At 62.7% G+C, this 18,404-nt stretch overlaps 1 protein-coding gene across 4 annotated transcripts in view; it reads left to right on the forward strand.

Annotated features, from left to right (window-relative positions):
- Window positions 1-14,123, forward strand: part of ZFPM1 (zinc finger protein, FOG family member 1) — a 61,890-nt gene extending 47,767 nt beyond the window's left edge. For 3 of the 4 annotated variants that reach the window (XM_065925177.1, XM_065925175.1, XM_065925176.1), the window contains exons 5-10: window positions 6,258-6,360; window positions 7,924-8,133; window positions 11,324-11,557; window positions 11,751-11,846; window positions 11,929-12,075; window positions 12,176-14,123. In XM_065925177.1, the coding sequence (XP_065781249.1) occupies window positions 6,258-6,360; window positions 7,924-8,133; window positions 11,324-11,557; window positions 11,751-11,846; window positions 11,929-12,075; window positions 12,176-13,989 (2,604 nt within the window). In that variant the 3' untranslated portion in view covers window positions 13,990-14,123. The remainder of the gene's footprint in view (window positions 1-6,257; window positions 6,361-7,923; window positions 8,134-11,323; window positions 11,558-11,750; window positions 11,847-11,928; window positions 12,076-12,175) is intronic. The other variant, XM_065925178.1, reaches the window with a different exon arrangement.
- The last annotated feature ends 4,281 nt before the right edge of the window (window positions 14,124-18,404 follow it).

The following is an 18,404-nucleotide window of genomic DNA, read 5'->3' on the forward strand; positions in this document are numbered from 1 at the left end:
TGCGGGGCCGTGAGGGTGGGCTTGCCCCTCTCCCCCTCCCCACAGCCCTAATCAGCTCCAACCCGACAGAGCCTGTTTCTCTGCAGAGGGAACCAGGCCCAGGCACAGGGCCTGCAGCAGGGCTGGCCGGGAGCGTGGGCAGGATCCTCAGCCATGCCCTTCCGACAGTGGCTCATGGCCCCTAGCCACGCTGGTGAGAAGTGAAGCCTGGGCATGGGTCACACTGGGGCAGAGGTCTCAGAATCAGAACCCGGACTTCAGGAGCTTGGAGACGGCTCAGCAAGGTGGTGGGAGGCTGGCCCAGGACGCAGGGCGCCCACCTTCAAGGCCAGGCCATTACCATGGCACAGGGTCAGACCCTGGGGTCTCCCACCCTGTGGCCACTTTGCCATGTGCCCCACCTCTCTGAGCTGTTCTCTCCTCAGCCCAGGGAACCTCAGGGGGACACACAGGAGTCCCGTAGGGTCCTTGAGGCCTGAGCCTGCACTCCCAGCAGTGAAGAGGGTGGCAGAGCGGCAGCTCATCTGTAAGGCAGGGAAGCCGGCTTCCCGGAGTTGCTGGGCGGGTTAAATGAGGTGATACATGTGCGGCGATTACCCCAGGCCACACCACCAGGGCAGCATGGCCGGCACCCTGTGGAGGGCAACCCTCCTGTCCCAAGGCCCCAGGCAGGTAGGAAGCAGCGAGAGTTCCAGCGTGGATTTCAGCTCCTTGGAAGGAGCCAGACTTTGGCTCCACTGTGTGATTGAGGCTGTGGTGCTTACCGCAGTCCCTATGGGCAGGAAGCTCCCTGTCACTGCAGGGATGCAAGCAGCAACCTACCCTCGAGAGGGTAGCTGTTAGGGGGTGTTGGTGGGAGCTCTGTGACTGTCACATCTCAACTCTCAAGTGTCGAGAAAAGCCATAGGGGTGACGGCACCAAGGCAGGCTGACTGGCTCCCTCCATCTGTCCTGAGCCGGGCCCCCACCTCTCCCTCCGCTCCTTCCTCCTTCCAAGGGACAGCTGGGTGTTCCAGACACAACTCTAGGCGCCCGTCTTTAGACTTGGCCCCTCATTTTCTCCCTGCCGGAAGGAGGCACTGCTGTTCCCAATGTCCAGATGAGAAAACTGAGGCCTGAGAGGGGAGGTAACGTGATGCAGTCACCAGGACCAAAGAGCAGAGACCCCTGAAGGTGGGGCTGGGTGACTGGAGCCCCGAGATCCCTACTGCACCCCCTACCCCCAGACCCTCCCCTCCTGCCGGCAGCCTCCCCTCTGGAGGTTCTTGTACTCCTTGGGCCCAGGGCACAGGTCAGCCTGGGAAGACTTGGCATGAGGCTGGAAACCCTCTCCAGGCAGGGAGATAGTGTCCAGGGAGCGTTCCTCTGAGACTCGCGCAGAGGAGCCCAGGGAGGAAGGGCAGCCCGCTCGGCCTGCGACTTTATCTCCTGCAGAATTAAATCCTTGATTAACCCTTATCTCCCCAGCAGGCACTATCTCCGCCGTGGCGCCAAGTGTCCAGACACGCGTACAAGATGATTGATTTCTTAAAGATATGCGTGCCTCTCCGATACTTCATTTATTGTCTAAATATTTTCGCTAGTGTTCCAGCGGGCCCCTTATCGAGCTCAGTTGATGGGCCCAGCTCTCTCCCCCGCGTACCTCCCACCCCAGACCATCCCGTCGCCCGCCACACAGCTTGTCTTTGCTGTTTGGAGGACGAAGTGGGAGAGGGGCAACTCTGGGGTGCGGCAGCACTTTCCCACGACCACCCTGGGCCTAGGCCGCCTGCAGAGCGGAGGGGAGGCACGGTGGCAGAGCGGAGGGGAGGCACGGTGGCATCCCTGCACACACCGGGCCTTGGGGATGGGACCGAGGAAAGGACACAGCACACAGAGCCTGCCAGGAGTCGAGTCGGTTCACTGTGGGACCTCAGGGTACCCCAGGATGCAACTGTGGCCTTTGCTGAAAACCCAGGGATTGGAGACCCAGCAGTGTAAGACGTATACTCAGATGCAGAAGAAATGTTCAGGATGGGTGGTGGGCGGATATGTAGATGGGTAAGAGAATGATGAGTGGAGGATAGGTAGAGGGATGGATGGATGGGTGGATAGGCAGATGGTAGACAGATGACCTGGATGGTAGAATGATGGGCAGAGGTGGATGGGAGGGTAAGTGGATACTGGCTAGATAACTAGATGGATGTGTGTACAGGCAGGTAGATGTTGGATAGAAGGTTAAGTGCTGGATGTATGGGCAAAAGGTGGGTGGATAATAGAGGAAGAATAGTAGATGGACGAGGATGGGTGGAAGGCTGAGTGGACACTGGATGGATAACTGGATGGATGCGTGTACAGGTAGATGTCCGATGGAAGGTTGAGTGCCGGATGGATGGGCAGGTGGATGGTGAATGGATGAATGGATAGTGGATGGATAAATAGAAGATAGATGGACAAGTGAAGGATGGATAGGTGGGTGAATCTGTGGGCAGGTAGAAGATGGGTGGATGAGTAGGTGAATGGATGATAGGTAGGTATGTAACTATGTGAAAGGGTAAATGGATGGTGGATGGATGAATGAACAAGCAGGCCTACACTAACCTGGCCCATCCATCTATATGTCCAGCTGCCCTCCCAGAGCTCATCCACTTTATCTGCAAGGACACCATGACGTCAGTGAAAGGCAGGAGGGACCCTCTGGAGGAGCAGCAGGTCTGGGCAGGCAGCCCCTGCCCATGAGGCTGACATGAGGTCAGCTGGCTCCACACAGATGGGGCTGGGCCATCGGGAACAACAGCTTCTGAGCGGCTCTCCCGATGGGACCCCCCCCCCCCAAAGGCTGTCGTCAGTGGTCATGGCCAGGCAGAGCCAAACTTTCAGCAGGACGAGCCCTGGCCAGAGGGTGGGGTGCTGCAGTGCACTGGACCAGTGCCCTCCCGGTGAGGTCCCTCTTCCTGCGGCTGCCATAGGGAGTGATCCCTAAGGGAAGACGCCCAGCCCGGGCGTGGCACATGGTGGGTCCCTTGTGCCTCTCTCACCTGACACACCTGAGCCGCCCCCAGGGTGGGGATGCCTCTGGCAATGGTGAGTGGGACGGACTGACAAGACAGGAGTGCAGGCCTGATCAGAGCCCACCATAGCCTGCGCCCCTGACCTCCCATGAGCCTGCCCGTGGTGCCCTGGGAGGCCTTCCACGGGCCGCCTGGCTCCCTGAGCCAGGACCCTGCCGCCTCTGGACACTGCTTCACGGACGCAATGCAGGTTTGGGAACAGCCTGAGATATGGCTGTCACAGCGGATGCGGTGGAGATAGGGTTTCTGATGGTTATCAGCGGGCAGAGAACCCAGACACTGACCTCTTTGTTGGGGGAACAAGGAGGGTTCTCAGATGCACCCAGAGAATTTAAAGGGGCCGCCCGCTATCCCGGGGCTGGGTGGGGAGGCCTAGTCAGGAAGGGACCAAGCAACCCCCACAGCTAAGGCAGGGTGGGGTACCAAGCTTCTTGCTCACTCTGGACCTAGCCTGTCCAGAGCGAGCTAGACCCAAACCCAGCAGTGAGCCTGGGGGCACCCAGGGAAGGGAGGTAGCCAGTCTCTGATAGTTTTGGCAGAAGGGCCAGGCTCACACCCTGCTGCCCACAGGACCTTCAACCACCAGAGAAAAGGGCTCTGTCCCAGGACTGCCTGGAATTAGTGTGGGGGCAGAGGGGGAGAAGAAAAGATAGAATAGGGCAGCTCGAACCATGTCAGCCCCTTCACAGCAGGGCGGCCAGAGACTGAACTCTGTCCTTACCGCCCAGGGCTGGGTGGGAGGCAGGCTGCAGCTGCCGGGACAGGGTGGGTGGAGGCGTGCTCCCTTCCCTGGAACTGTGGTGGGGCACTGGTGCCTGCACCCCTAGGGTCCAAGCGCAGGAGGGGAGGCCGGGGTGGTGGGCTCAGCCTTCCCCATGTAAGTGGGGGCCAGGCTCCCCCAGAGTATTAAGGGCCAAGGGAATGAGGGGGAAGGGTCCTAACACTGGATCTCCTGGCCCCTCTCCCTCTTGGAATTCAGGCACGGGGTCCCCATGTCCCCTGCCCCTCGCCCACCCTCATGGGCACCCAGCCAGTCCAGGGCAGCCACCAGGCAAGGGGCAGCTCCTGGCAGGAGGCACAGAGCCCCCAGGAACATGGCGCTGCCTCCTGCCCTCCGCGTGGACGGACGTGGAGAATCGAGGGTTCTGCAGCGTCAGCAGGGCTGTGCTTTTATCATGCCGCGAACATGCCGCTCCCGGGAGTGATAAGCACTAAACCGACCGGGAGGCTGTCAGTCTCAGTTTGAGGGTTTAGAAATATTGGGACGAATAATTAGATTTCATATCGTTACCGCAGCACCCATCGGAGGATCAGGCAGATTAATTTTTTTCTCGCTCTTCCACTCATTAATATTCATTAGAGATGCGGAGAGGCCCCCGCCTCTGCGAGCTGCCAGCCCAGATCGGGCCAGCCAGGATGCGGGAGCTGCCGGCCACGCGCTGCTGCGCCCACTCCACTTTGGCCCCGGCCTGTCCCCAGCTGTGGGCGGCAGAAACCTCCCAGCGGGGAGACCCCCGGCTCTGCGGCCGTCCCTCAAAAGCCAGCTCCTTGGTGGAGCCCCTCGCCTCCAGTTGATGTCTGGCGGTTGACAGCCTGGTGGCCTCCTGGGCCCGGAGGCACAGCCCCTGCCCGCTGTGTCCTGCTGGCCGGAGGGAATGGAGGAGTAAGGGTGGCTGTGCTCCTGTTCTTCACTTGCCAGGCAGGCGCTGTCCAAAGCTGGGGGAGCGCCACACCAACGGTGACTGCCCGGTGCCCCAGGGGAAACCGAGTCACAGAGGGGGACGTGACCCACCCCGAGAGCAGGCGGCAGCACAGGGTCAGTCAGGGGGGCAGGTGGGCTCCGGGCATCGCTGTCTGCAGAGATGCTGAGGCCCAGGCAGGGTGGGCATGGTGCTGACCAGCTCCACTCCCATGACCCGCCGGCTGACTATTCTCCGCTCGACTGTTCCACGACTGAGCTGTGAGGCTGGTCCACTGGCGGGGCTGCGCAAGTCCGCCGCAGGAGGAGGGCAAGGCACGGAAGGGTGTGGTGAGGCCGCTGTGCACTGAGGGCCAGTGCCCTCCCAAGTCTCCCAGTCAGGGAGTCTGGACTGCACCCCGGTTCCCAGCTCTGGAGCCCATGTGGTCCCTGCATGCAAAGCCCAGTAAAGCTGTGGGCTTGGACCAGATGTGGTGGTGCCCACAACCCGTCAGAGGAGCTCCCCAAGTGCTACTTGCCCCAGCCATCCCACCATGTAGCATCCTGGCCAACTGCCACGTGTGCCCCGGGGTGCACAAACATCCCCATCCGGGGGGCAGCAGGTAACACGGTCTTACAGTTAGCTCAGCACAGTTTGCACGTGGCACTCAGGGACTGAGCTTGGCCGCCCCACTGGAGAGGAGCAGTCCAGAACCCACCCAGCCCTGGGGCTGCAGCCTGACGGGTGGCAGTGGTCACTCCAACCACCTGGGGCCAGGCAGGGCAAGCTGGCCCTTGCACTGCTCCCTGCCGGGCGCCTCAAAGACCGGACTTTCAGGCCAGGCCACTGGGGGAGTGAGCTGGTCCCCTTCCCTGCCCTCACCTGTGAGGTGGAAGGAGGGTGCTGCCAGCAAGGTGGGGGCGAGGGGCTGACCACACTCTGGGAGCCACGAGGAGGCTGGCTGCTCAGCCAGCAAGGCAGGGGGACATCTTGCTGCCCGGGGTCCTCATGGGGCTGCTGGACCCAGGCAGAAGTTCCTCGCGTGTCCGCCATCTGCCAGTCCCGGGATGGACCGGACAAAGGTGCGCCGGCGCACCCCGGGGCTGGGAGGGAGGACAGGGATGATGCCGTCTCCTCCAGGCCAGTCCCCTGCTCACTCCAGGGGTCTGTGCGCCAGAAGCCTGAGCGTGGGGTAGCAGCCCACTCGGGAGGGGGCGGCTGCAGCGAATGGAGGTCTGGGCATGCCTCTACTCTGCCACTCACTGGCTGTGCAGCCCTAGGCGAGCTGCTCGACCTCTCTGGGCCTTAGTTCCCCAGTGAACCCAGCACCTGACCCATGGAAGGCGCCGGCTCCCTGCAGTGTGCCTGTTGCTAGCGTAGTGCTTGACGTAGCCTGGACAAGATACCCATGGGGTGGACTCTCAGGCTTCTGCCCACGTGACCCCTGGGGACGCTCCTGGCCTACCTCTTTCTCTGCTGTGTCCGGGAGCATGACTGAGTGCTTGCTGACCCCTCTTCCTGCCCCCAGAGCCCAGCCCTGACCCTGCTGCTGGAGGATGAGGCCTGCTGGCTGAGGACACTGCCCCAGGCCCTGGCTGAGGCTGAGGCCAACGCGGAGATCTACCGGAAGGGTTGGTATCCTGGCGCTTCCCTCATGGCTTCCGGAGGAGGGGGTCATGCTCTCCCTGGGGCAGCCCTTAAAGGCAAACCAGCCTGCCTGGGCCACTGCTGCCATGCCCCCATCAATGCCAGTCTGAGGCTGGACAGGCGTCTGCCTGGGCATGGAGAAACAGCCCCCCAGTGGGGCCAGGACTGCCCTCAGGACGTCTGGGAGACCACAAGGGCAGCAGAGGAACCAGGCCTGGTGGGCTGCCGGGTCTGGCAGGGGCCGGCAGGTCCATGTGGGGTCTCTGTCTTGTGAGGACAAGGAAAGCACTCACCCCTATGCCCCTCCTGCACCATCCAGGAGTGGCCCTCAAGGGAAGGGGGCAGGCTGGGTCCTCAGCACCCCTAGTGTCCTCGTCCTGCCTGCCCAGGTCTGCCCAGACCAGCCTTCCCAGTGTGTGATGATCTGGGCATCAAGGCCGGGGTCCTCCCTTTACAGATGGAGGCTCTGGTCCCAGGGTGGGTGGGGGGACAGACTCATGACAAGTTCTACACCCGAGCAAGGGCCAACCACCACAGCGTGGACACCTAGAAGGGCCATATGCCTGCTGACCACAGGAAACCCACCTCCTTCCCCGACAGGGGGCTCCACTTTGGTAGAATGTTCTGGGGGTGTCCCCCTCACCATCGCCTGAGTACAATGAATTAAGTTTCCTGGGGGCAAGAGGGGACCAGGCTGGGCTGCTGCTCCCAACACCCACCCTAGCCCCTCCCCATGTGGGGTCCCCGGGGCACAAGGGCCCAAGCAGTGGTTGAGATCAGCACCCAGGGACTTGAGCTTCCCCTCTGCCCTGTGCTGACCCATGGACCTGGCTAATATGGCCCCCGTGTACCCCTCTCTAGAGGACCCTGACCCCTCCTCCCTGCTTGAGGGTACTCTTCAGGGCCCAGAGAGCACTGGAGGGCCCAGGTTGGCAGCAGGTGACCAGCTAGGGGCCTGGACACCTGACTGGGACATGGCCTGGTTAGCACTGCCTGGCCTGGTCAGCAGGGCACATCTGCCTGGGTAGGACAAGGGTCCCTGAGGGTGTCATAAGGTGACCTGGGGTCGTGCCTCTTAGGGAAGGCAAGCTCCTGGCAGCCTCTGAGCTGGACTGAGTCCTGTTAGCCGAGGCTGCCACCTGCAGGCTGCTGTGGAAACAGCCATGTCGGCTGAGCTGAGTCCTTTCCAGGGCTTGGTGAGTGGCTACCCAGCCCTCCAGGCTGCGTGACTCCCCTCTCCTGGAAAAGGGCCCTCCCACTCAGACAGGCTTGGGCAGGAAGGCCCAAAGAGCAGGCACACTCCGGGGGACCACTCAGGAGCCCCAAGGATACAGGGGGCACCATGGAAACTAGCTGGCCACAGCTGCCTACCTGGTGTGGCCTCTCCCCGGCCCCCATGCCCGGCTGTGGAACCCAGGTGTCTAAGATGGGGTCGTGCAGAGGCGCTCAGGAGGATAAGATTGGGGCGGGTGGGTAGTCTTTGCAGAGGCACGGCCGTCGTGGCCTGGAGCTGCCAGCCGCCGTGTTACAGCTGCCCTCCCCCGCAGATGAAGCCCTCTGGTGCCGGCTCACCAGGCCAGTGCCTGCAGGTGGACAGCTGAAAGTGCTCCTGGTGGCCAAGCCCCCCAGCAACCCCAGCCACCCTGTGAAGAAGGAGCCGGCAGAGCCCGAGAGCCCAGCCCCCTCCCACCCCGACATCCAGCTCCTGCCCCAGCAGGCCGGCATGGCGTCCATCCTCGCAACCGCGGTCGTCAACAGTGAGTAACCCACTGCCACTCAGCCCCTCTAGACTGCAAGGGGTGCCCAGCTTAAGATCTGCAGGGACCAGTCACCTGGTCTGTTAGCTGACTAGAGGAGGCCTGGAGGCCTGGCTGTGGGGTTCCTGGGGAAAGCCCCAGGATGCAGCCCATGGGTGAGGGGGTCTTTCACCTGGCATGTCAGGCACACACAGGTTCTGCAGCTCTTCCTCAGCCAGCCTTGTGGGGCTAGGGTGGGGCCTCTGATGCGCCCACCCTGGGGGCCCTGCCTGAACCCACTACCTGCTGGCCCCGCTCTCTGCCTCCCAATTGTGAGGGATGCGGCCTTGTCCCTGGGACAAAGCTGCCAGTAAAAACAGCTGAAGCAGAGGAACCCTCCCCACAACCAGCAGAGGGTCTCGACTTGCTTATTCCTCAAATCCTTGTTTGATGTCCACGCCACACCAAGCAGTGGGGGGACCTGCCTGTGTTGAGGGAACCACTACCACCCCCAAGGCAGAGGCAGGTGGCCATGGGCAGGTTCACGATGGGGGAAAAGCAGTGACGTGGGCACTGGCCAGGGCTGCCTCAGTCAGGGTGCTCGGGAGACCCCCAGACCAGGGAGGGCAGCTGTGCGGACAGGCAGCCCAGCAAGACCGTCACCTTGGCCACAGCAAGATTCCGAGAGTGGTCCCATGTGAGGGTGGGGTCCCTTCTAAGAAATGACCCCAGCAGAGGGCTTTCAGGCAGCAGTGTGTATGCAGTTGCTAAGTCAGAGATCCAATTTAGTTCTAAAATTGCATGGCTGTTAGATGGAGAAAAGTGGCCTTCTTCTTAAGCAGGTCAAACATGATGATGACCTGAAGCGGGTGGAGGCACTGAGGCAGAGGCTGGAGAGGCGCTGGAGCCCGAAGGCCTGCTGGGGGAGGAGGCAGTGGCATGAGGCCAGGACTGCGGCGTGGCTGTGGACTGTTCGTCCATCACAGGCAGGGAGGGGGGCCCACCCAGCAGCCTGACCTGAGGCGCCTGCTGGGCACTAAGTGGACCTGCGCTGGGACTCAGGGTGTGGCCAGAGTGGGGAGCTCGGGGCGGGATGAGGCCCCAGGGAGAGACAGCATCTGCGGACACTGGAACAGACAACATGACCCAAACAGTTGCAGCCAAGTGAGGTGGGTGTCGCCAGAGGGGAGGGGGTCAAGTGCAGGCAGGAGGCCCATACCCAGAGCCCGCATGGAGGGACTGTACTGGACAGGGCAAGGCCACTGCCCCAGGGAGAATGGGTCCTGCAGGGGGCTCAGGGCAGCGGTGAGCACAGAGGGGTCTCATCTAAACACCAGTTTCAGGAAAGAGGGAGGCTGAATGGAAGTGTCTCTAAGGGGCCCGGATGGCCACTGCACCAGGGCAGGAAATGGCATCCGTTGCCCAGCAGGGCATCTCTCCTCTGTTGGAGGGAGGCCTGCCAGGAGCCCCTGTGCTGGAGGACTTCCTCTAGAGCCAGCCCAGAGGCAGCCTCTCTGGGTCTCCGTTTCCCTCCCCTTGAGTCTGATGTTTCATCTGTGAGGCCATGGTGGGCTTGCTATCGAGTTTACACCAACCCCACCCCAGCCTCAAGTGGGTCTCCAGCTGGTGGTCTAGAATGGTCCTCAGATCCTGAGCTCCAAAGTCAATCAGACCCAGTTTAATTCCTGAGACTAGCGCTCGGAGCCTCCGTTTTCTCACCGTGAGAGGAGTGGAGCTGATGCCCATCTCAAGGCATCTGTGCAGGTCACAGGGCTGTGTCCACCCAGGACTCGGGTCACCCTTGGTCAGTGGGGCCATGACCGTCCTCGCTGTTTCAGGGATAGGGCTCACCTGGGGCTCCAAGGTTCCCACCCCCTCCCTGTGCCACAGCCAGCCCCCCACCCCCCAGGACTGAGCTTGCAGATACCAAAAGCCCACCACCAGCTCCAGGCCTCCGCTGGTAAGAGAACAGAGCTGCCCTGAGGCTCCCAAATAAAAGGGAACTTGAAAACCAGTGGTAACACGGTGGGAAGGTTGGGGCCAGTGAAACTGCAGATACTGCGCATGAAGGGACGACCTCACCCCACAGACAGGTACTACATTCCTGAGAGCAGGGCTCCCCAGCCTCTGGGATCTAACACCTGATGATGTGAGACGGAGCTGATGTAACAGCAGAAATGAAGTGCACAATAAATGTGATGCATTTGAATCATCCCCAAACCATCCCCACTCCACCCCCATCTGTGGAAAAATTGCCTTCTATGAAGCTGGCCCCTGGTGCCAAACAGGCTGGGGACTGCTGGTTTAAAGGAGGCAGAAGGTAGAAACTTGGCAGCACCCGCAGGCGGTGGGGAGGCAGCCACCTCTTCAGTAACTGCCAACCAGCGGGGTGAGGAACACATCCTAACCTACAGAAGTTAAACCCCCAAAAAAGGGTCCCAGCCTCCTCCACCCCACATCAAGGTCAGGACACAGAACAAAGCCTCCCCCTCCCTGGGTTCAGCCACAGAGCAGAGCAAAAACGACAGGACATTCCTTAAGGATCTCTTAGAACCTGAGGGCTGCTGAAGTGCCCATCAGAGAAATTCTCACCAGTTGGCAGGTCCACCCCCACAGGCCACACTCCCATAAACCAGAAACGCAGAGGCAGCCCAGGCTGGTAAGTGTGGCAAGTCAGCAAAGTCTGACCAAGTAACACGTGGAGCCATCAGGTGGGGGGTGTATTTGACTCGGACGCTCTTCGTCCTCCGCAGCTCCTAGCCTCCACCCGCCCCCAGCGCTTGGGGACACACGTGCACCTGGATGCCCACCCATCTGTCTCCTCCTCCTCCACGGGCACCCAACTCCAGGCCGTCCCCCATGTCCTGTCATCCCCACGGACCACACTCCTTCCATGGGCACCCACAAGACCCCAGCATCTCCTTACAGGGCTCACTGTTGGAAAGCAGTGCAGGGGCCATCCTGGAGGACCCCATCCACGTGTCCCCATGGCATCCTGGAGATCCACAGAAAGGGGACACACTGTCATCAAGGGACACCTGAGAAGGCACAGCCCAAGTCACAGGCCTCACTCCCCTGAGCTGGAGGACCTCACGGCACAACCCTCACGTTGCAGAGGGCCATGCCTGCCCTGGGTGGGAGGTGGCCACACTGCTGCCGGGGCACCCCCTCAGGCTGGGCCCGACTCTCCCCTGCCTTCTCGTCCCCTTAGAAGACGTCTTTCCCTGCAAAGACTGTGGCATCTGGTACCGTAGCGAGCGGAACCTGCAAGCCCACCTCCTCTACTACTGTGCCAGCCGCCAGGGTGCTGGCTCCCCTGCCGTGGCCACCCCGGAAGAGAAGCCCAAGGAGACCTACCCCAATGAGCGTGTCTGCCCCTTCCCCCAGTGCCGCAAAAGCTGCCCGAGCGCCAGTTCCCTGGAGATCCACATGCGTAGCCATAGTGGTGAGCACCCCCCAATGCCGTGTCCTCCCACCCAGGCTCACTGTGCCTGTCCTGGGGTTGCATGCCAGCCATGTGTGTGCCTGGGTGGTTCTCTCTACGACTCCCTGCTGCCTCTCATGGGCCCCAGGGTCCTGGGAGGCAGAGCTTAGGGGTCTCTGGCCAGTGAGGCTCCCTCACAAGGCCTGTGTTCCAGGAGAGCGCCCCTTCGTGTGTCTCATCTGCCTGTCCGCCTTCACCACCAAGGCCAACTGTGAGCGGCACCTCAAGGTGCACACAGACACGCTGACCGGTAAGCAGGCTGGGGATGGAGGCCGTGGGCAAGGTCGGTGGGGCCCAGCGCCTAGGGCCCTGACTCCATGGCCCTTCTGCAGGAGTCTGCCACAGCTGCGGCTTCATCTCCACCACAAGGGACATCCTCTACAGCCACCTGGTGACCAACCACATGGTCTGCCAGCCAGGCTCTAAGGCTGAGATCTACTCACCAGGGGCGGGCCACCCCACTGCCAAGCTCTCCACAGGTGAGCCCCTGGGAACTGGGAAGAGGGGTGGCAGTTTCAGACTTGGTTCTGTACCACGTCTGCCCAGCCCCGTTCTCCCTTCTCACCCTCCCCGCTTCAGGTCTGGCCCAAGCAGGTTCTGCTCCAGCCCTGACAGGTGGCCCCTGGGCTCTCCCCACAGACAGTCACAGTCTGGCCACCTTCCAGCAGCACACGGCACTGCACGGCCCCCTGGCCTCTGCCGACCTAGGCCTGGCGCCCGCCCCCTCACCAGGAGTGGACAGGAAGGCCTTGGCCGAGGCCACCAACGGAGAGGCTAGAGCGGGTCCCCAGAACGGGGGCGGTGGCGAGCCCCCAGCGGCCCCCAGAAGCATCAAGGTGGAGGCAGCGGAGGAGCCCGAGGCAGAGCCAGGGCCCCTTGCCCCTTCACGAACGCCGTCACCACCTAGCCCTGGCCCCGCGCGGGTGAAAGCAGAGCTGTCCAGCCCCACGCCTGGCTCCAGTCCGGGTCCCAGCGCACTGTTCCTGCCGCACCTGCCAGCAGCGCCACCGGCCTCCGAGATCCTGGCCAAGATGTCCGAGCTGGTGCACAATCGGCTGCAGGCCGGTGCGGGGGTGGGCGCGCCTGCCGGCCTCTTCGCGGGGGCCCCCAAGGGCGCCACGTGCTTCGAGTGCGACATCACCTTCAACAACGTGAACAACTTCTACGTACACAAGCGCCTCTACTGCTCTGGCCGCCGGCCGCCCGACGACCCGCCCCCAGTCCGCCGGCCCAAGGCGGCCCCCGCCCCCCCTCGCGTGCCCCCTGCCCCGCCATCCGCCGAGGCTGAGGCGCCGCGCTCGTCGCCGGGTCCCGGGGCACGCGAGGACGAGGCGGGGAGTGCGGCCACACCCGAGGTCGAGGCTGATGCGAGTGGCCGGGGCAGTGAGGGCAGCCCTAGCCCGGGCAGCGGGGCGGACGAGGATGACGACCCCCGCCGGACGCTGTGCGAGGCCTGCAACATCCGCTTCAGCCGCCACGAGACCTACACGGTGCACAAGCGTTACTACTGCGCCTCGCGCCACGACCCACCGCCGCGCCGCCCAGCACCAGCCGGGACACCCGCGCCCTCGGCGCCGCCAGTGCGCACGCGCAGGCGCCGCAAGCTCTACGAGTTGCACGCGGCCGGGCCCGCCCCACCCCTGGTCGGATCTGCCCCTCCCTCCGCGCCAGGCCCTGCCCCTACGCCACCCGGACCCGCCCCCACACCGCCCGCATCGCCGCGACCCGGAAGCGGAACTGGAGGCGGAAGCGGCCTGGACGCGGCCGAAGGCCCTATCGACCTAAGTAAGAAGCCGCGACGCCAGGCTGTTGCAGCCGTCCCGTGCCCTGCGCCTGGCCTAGCGGCCCTGGCCGATTACCACGAGTGCACGGCTTGCCGCGTGAGCTTCCACAGCCTCGAGGCCTACCTGGCGCACAAAAAGTTCTCGTGCCCCGCCGCCCCGCGCCGCCTGCGTGCGGCCCCCGAGGACCCGCCCGCCGTCGTTTGCCCCTACTGCCCCCCGAATGGCGTGGTGCGCGGCGACCTCATCGAGCACTTCCGCTTGGCGCACGGGCTGTTGCTGGGCAAGCCCCTAGTCGGCCCCAGCGCGGAGGCCCGGACGCCCTCGCCCGCTGCTCCCCGCGATGGCCTCAACGGCCAGGACCTGCAGGAGCCGCCTGCCAGCAGCCCCCGGCCCGGCCCGCCCCCAGCCGCGTCCCCAGAGGCGGTGCCGGCGCCCCCCTCGCATTCGGACAAGGGCGTGCAGACTCCCAGCCAGGGATCCCCAGCCCCCGTGCCCAACGGCAACCACAGGTACTGCCGCCTGTGCAACATCAGGTTCAGCAGCCTGTCCACCTTCATCGCCCACAAAAAGTATTACTGCTCCTCCCACGCGGCCGAGCACGTAAAGTGAGCGCCCGGCTGCTGCTGCCCTGCAGGGGCCGGGGAAACCACGCACATGCCTCGGCAGAGGGGCTGCAGGGGGCAGCGCCCGCCTGGACCTTGGCACTTAATAAAAAAGTTCAGTTTGCTGAGCACAGTGGTGGAGCAGCCTAGTTCTCTGAGCAGAGGGCCCTACGGGGTGGGCGCACATAGGGCCAGCACCACACCTGAGTACACACGGGCCATAGCAGGCCAGAGTCACATGGTTAGTGGCCTTAAGAGCTGGATCTCGGCCAGGGTTGGGCCTGATGGCACTGCTCCGGGCCCCTGGGGCACGGGGAGAGCAGGTGTTGGCCTTCCTGGTCTACTGCTGCCCTCCAGGATCCAGCCAGAAGCTCTCGTTTGGGCACCAGATGCCAAAGAGAAGCATTTCCTCCTGGCCAGCTCACAGCTCTTCCACATGCTCAGTGCTGATTGCTGGATGCCACCTGTCCAGTCACAGGCCACCGAGTCATCCAGAGATGGAAGCACCGTGCTTGCCAAGGCCAATGGCGGCAGAAGGGAGATGGGCAGCCGACGCCCCAAGCCGACAGTGTGTCATGAGAGGAGCCAGCTCTTGGACTGGGGACAGCAGGCATCTGTAGGGGCTGCAGTAGGCATGAGGTTGGGGCCACCCCACTCCCAGTCTGCCCTGCTGGTGCTATGGGGGCTGCATGCACCATGGCTGACCATGACCTGGCACAAACCCAAGCAAGGAATCTGGCTGTGGTCTTGGCACAGCTGGGTGTATGTGGGCTTCCTCCAACCTGGTGTCCCTTGATTTGAAGTACACAATGTCTTTTTCAAATACAACATACCCAGCAGCCTTCTGCAATTTAAAAGAAAAAAAGTGAGGCCTGACTTTTGGCCTTTTTCTCCTTCCAAATATCTGAAAGGCTTCCTGCCACACACCCAGACTCACTCTCCTGCCCAAGGCAAGTTCCATCCCACCCAGTCCTCAGTGGTAGAAGGCTGAGGAGCCTGTGTCAGGACAAGAAGAGCCCCCTCCCGCTTGCTCTCAGCTGACCCTAAGTACCAGGGTGTGACCAGAGTTGCTGGTCAGGGCCCCCAGGGAGCCAGCTAGCTTCCTGGTGGATGTCCCCCTTGTGAAGACCATCCCACCTGCCCTCCCAGGCTGGGGAATGGGAGGCCCAGTGCTTCATTTGCACAGACTTTGAGGTGCCACCTCTGAGTAGAACCACATGAGGCAGAGGCCATTAAACCTCAGTCAGGGTGAATGTCCCTGTGTGCTGATGAGCACAGAGGCTCAAAGCGGGAGGATGGGATCAGCATCCTCCACCCTCCCACCCCTCACTGCATGAGTGGAAGGCAGCAACACTCGGAAAAGGGTCTCAGGGTCCATGCCCACGGATTGAGTGTGGTGCACTGCAGGATCCCGGAGCCCCTCCTGAGGGCCCAGAGCCGACCTCCGACCCCTGCCCCAGGCCTGAACTGCTGACCAGGCCGAGCTCTGCCCAGCCAAGGTCCCAAGTGCTGGGTCCACCCACCCTCCTAGGACCCCCCCTCCCATTTCCCACACCCTGCCTCGAGTCACCCCCATCTCCCTGAGAATGCTACCATCACCACAGTTGCCACCCAGGGACACCAATCTCCAGAAGCCATGATGCTCCTGAACAACCTCCAACTGTGAGGGCTCAGGGCCACCACCCCCATTCGCAGCTCTCCATTCACTATCCTGGGTGGGCATCTGAGTTCCCATGACCCTACCTCTCTCCAGCCCAGCCACGCCCCTCGGCCCAACCTGTGCCCCCACTATGTGTCCCTCAAAGGCCCTGACTCACCCAAGACTGAACTCCCACCCCTGTCTCCGCCCTGCACCTACGCATGCACGGATCTGCATGTCTACTCACACCTCACTGTCACAGCAACTGTGATTCCACCAAACCCACCTCTGCCTGCTCTGGCTCCCAGGTCACCTCCATTCTCCCCCAGCCACCAATTCCAAACCTTTCAACCTCTAGGAACAGGTGCCTCCAGTTGCACCCCATCTGACGGACTGGCCACTGCCCCGGCCAGCAATGACCGCCCTCCACTGCAAGGACGAGTGGCTGGGAGACCAGATGGCGGCACGCCCGGCTTCAGGCCTTCGGGGTTCCTGCTGCATGGAGGTAGCCGCCATGCTGTCTCCCAAAGCCCTGTTCACGCTGCTCCAGCCCCCCTCATATCTGCTGCGAAGGGCTGCTCCTGTCATACGGCTTAGAGAGCTTCCCTAACCCTGCATCCTAACACCTGGTCCTCTCCCCAGAAGGGCGGTCACTCTTGGAATCTCCTGGTTTTATTTTCTTATCTCCTTCCCCCGCCCCCATCGGCCTCACCTGCCTTGACTGCTGCCTCCTGAGCACCTGGCCTTGGGGAGAAGCACATGATCAGATAAGCTGGGGGAGTGAAAGGACCGGCAGGGAAAAGAGAGGCCCCCCACCTCACGGCCTCCACGAAGCTGGCCCTGCCTAGCCATCCCCTGCTCACTGCCCTCCTGCCTTTGGCTGCCCCTCCACTGAGCCAGTTTCACCTCCCGAGGCCAGGTCTGACCAGACGACACTGCACACAGCATACGCACAGCATGCGGTCCACATTCAAGACCACAGGCCACCCTCAGCTCCTCCTAACTGGGCCGTCCACCCAGAGTGGTGTGCAAACCTCACCCAGATCGTTACTCTCCACAGCCCTGAGCACCCCGGGGCCAGTGCTGCCTGCACATCCCTGGGCACAGCCTGGCACCAAGAATCACTGCATATGGACGTTCCTGGCACCAGGGGTCAGCAGCGACTTATTTACATGGGCCGGCAGGCCAGGTGACAGGAGCTCTGCTGGCAGGGCTATCTCCTGAGGGGCGGGAGGGGTGGGCAGCAGCCGCGGGTCCCAATGCAAAGGGATTGGAGAATAGGCAGAGCTTCAACGCACAGCTCGCGGCCCCGAGTCTGGAGCTGCATGGTCTCCACCGAAGGGGAAGGAGTTACAGAGGGGACCGGCCAGTGCAGGAGCACCCCCAAGGGTTTGGCCCTGCGTGTCAGGGTGTGTGGGAGAAGGTGGGGGTCCCCAGGCAGAGCCCCAGCAGTATCCCTGGAGGTACAGCCTCGCCCCCACCGCTGTCCTCACAGGAGGGACACGGCCGGCCATACTCAAGCTGGTGCAGGGAGCCCTGTGGCTTAGTGCATTCACGGCGCCATCCACAACCAGGTTTCCCCCAACCCCTGTCCAGCCTCACCCATAGGCCTGCCCTCACCTGGCTCACGGCGCTGGCAGCAGCTGAGAGCACTGACCCTGGGCTTCCCGGCCACCCCAGGGACAACTTAGAAGGGAGTTTCTCTATGACAGCTCCTAGTTCCTGAGAGCACTCTTCTCCAGGACAGCCACATCCCCTCACCCAAGTCGGTGGAGGCCCTGAACAGGCCAGGGCCTGGGAATCAGCACTGATCAGCGGCCGGCAGAGTGTTCTCTGGCAAGTTTGAGACATGCCTGCAGGTCAAGTGCTCCAGTCTTCGTGCCTCTCTGATCAGCCCAACGGGTGCAGGACGGCCCTGCCGAGGGGCCTCTCTGCTGGGGCAGGACACAGTCAGGAGGGGCCGGGCCCAGACCTCCACCCTTCAGAAGGGCAGGTGGCTGGGACTCTGCAGGGTCCGGTTCCCTAGGTTGCTCGCGGGTTGGAACCACGGCCAGTGGCGGTCCTGGAGGGAGGTGCCCAGCAGCCTCCAGAGAAGGGACCCCGCCCTGACATTGTGCTGCGGTCTGACCCTCCCTCAGGCAGCGCCCAGGCCTGCGGCCCCTCTGCTACCACACAGCCGTCGCTGCCACACTCCGCCCCGCCCCTATGGGGGACAGACGGTGTCCCCCGGCCTGCCCCCGGGGCACAGCGGCATGAGACCTAGAGGCCCGACAGCATCAGCCTGAGCACCGGCTCCCCATGCACCTAAAACCCAGGAGGTGCGCACACATGCACATGCCCACATGGGTGGCCCAGATGCTGTGTTTGGGGCCGGGGTGGGGGGCAGGGTCCTGTGCTACTCTGTTGTGGGGGCCACCCCATCCCGGGGAGGCTGACCAGGGCAGTTGCAGAGGGAGGCAGCCACTGGGACGTCCACGTGACAATATGTCAGGTCACATCAGTGGCTGACAACAGGGAATTAGAAATGGAAACTCAAGATTCAAACATGTCTGGAGATTCACAATAGTGCAGGACTTTGCACAGCAGGCCAGGGACAAGGCCACTAGGTGTCACGACACCAGCTCATTGCCTCCGAGATGGGGCCACCAGCCAGTATTTCCAAGGGCTCCAAAATGCAGAGCCTTTAAAAGACCCCCAGAGACTGAGGACCAAATTTTGGAGGGACACATGGGGTGACCCGCCCCCACCCAGGACCCCCACCCAGCTCTGGGAGAGTCAAAGCA

This window comes from Muntiacus reevesi, chromosome 2 (genome assembly GCF_963930625.1).
Source record: "Muntiacus reevesi chromosome 2, mMunRee1.1, whole genome shotgun sequence".
Classification (NCBI taxonomy): Eukaryota; Metazoa; Chordata; class Mammalia; order Artiodactyla; family Cervidae; genus Muntiacus; species Muntiacus reevesi.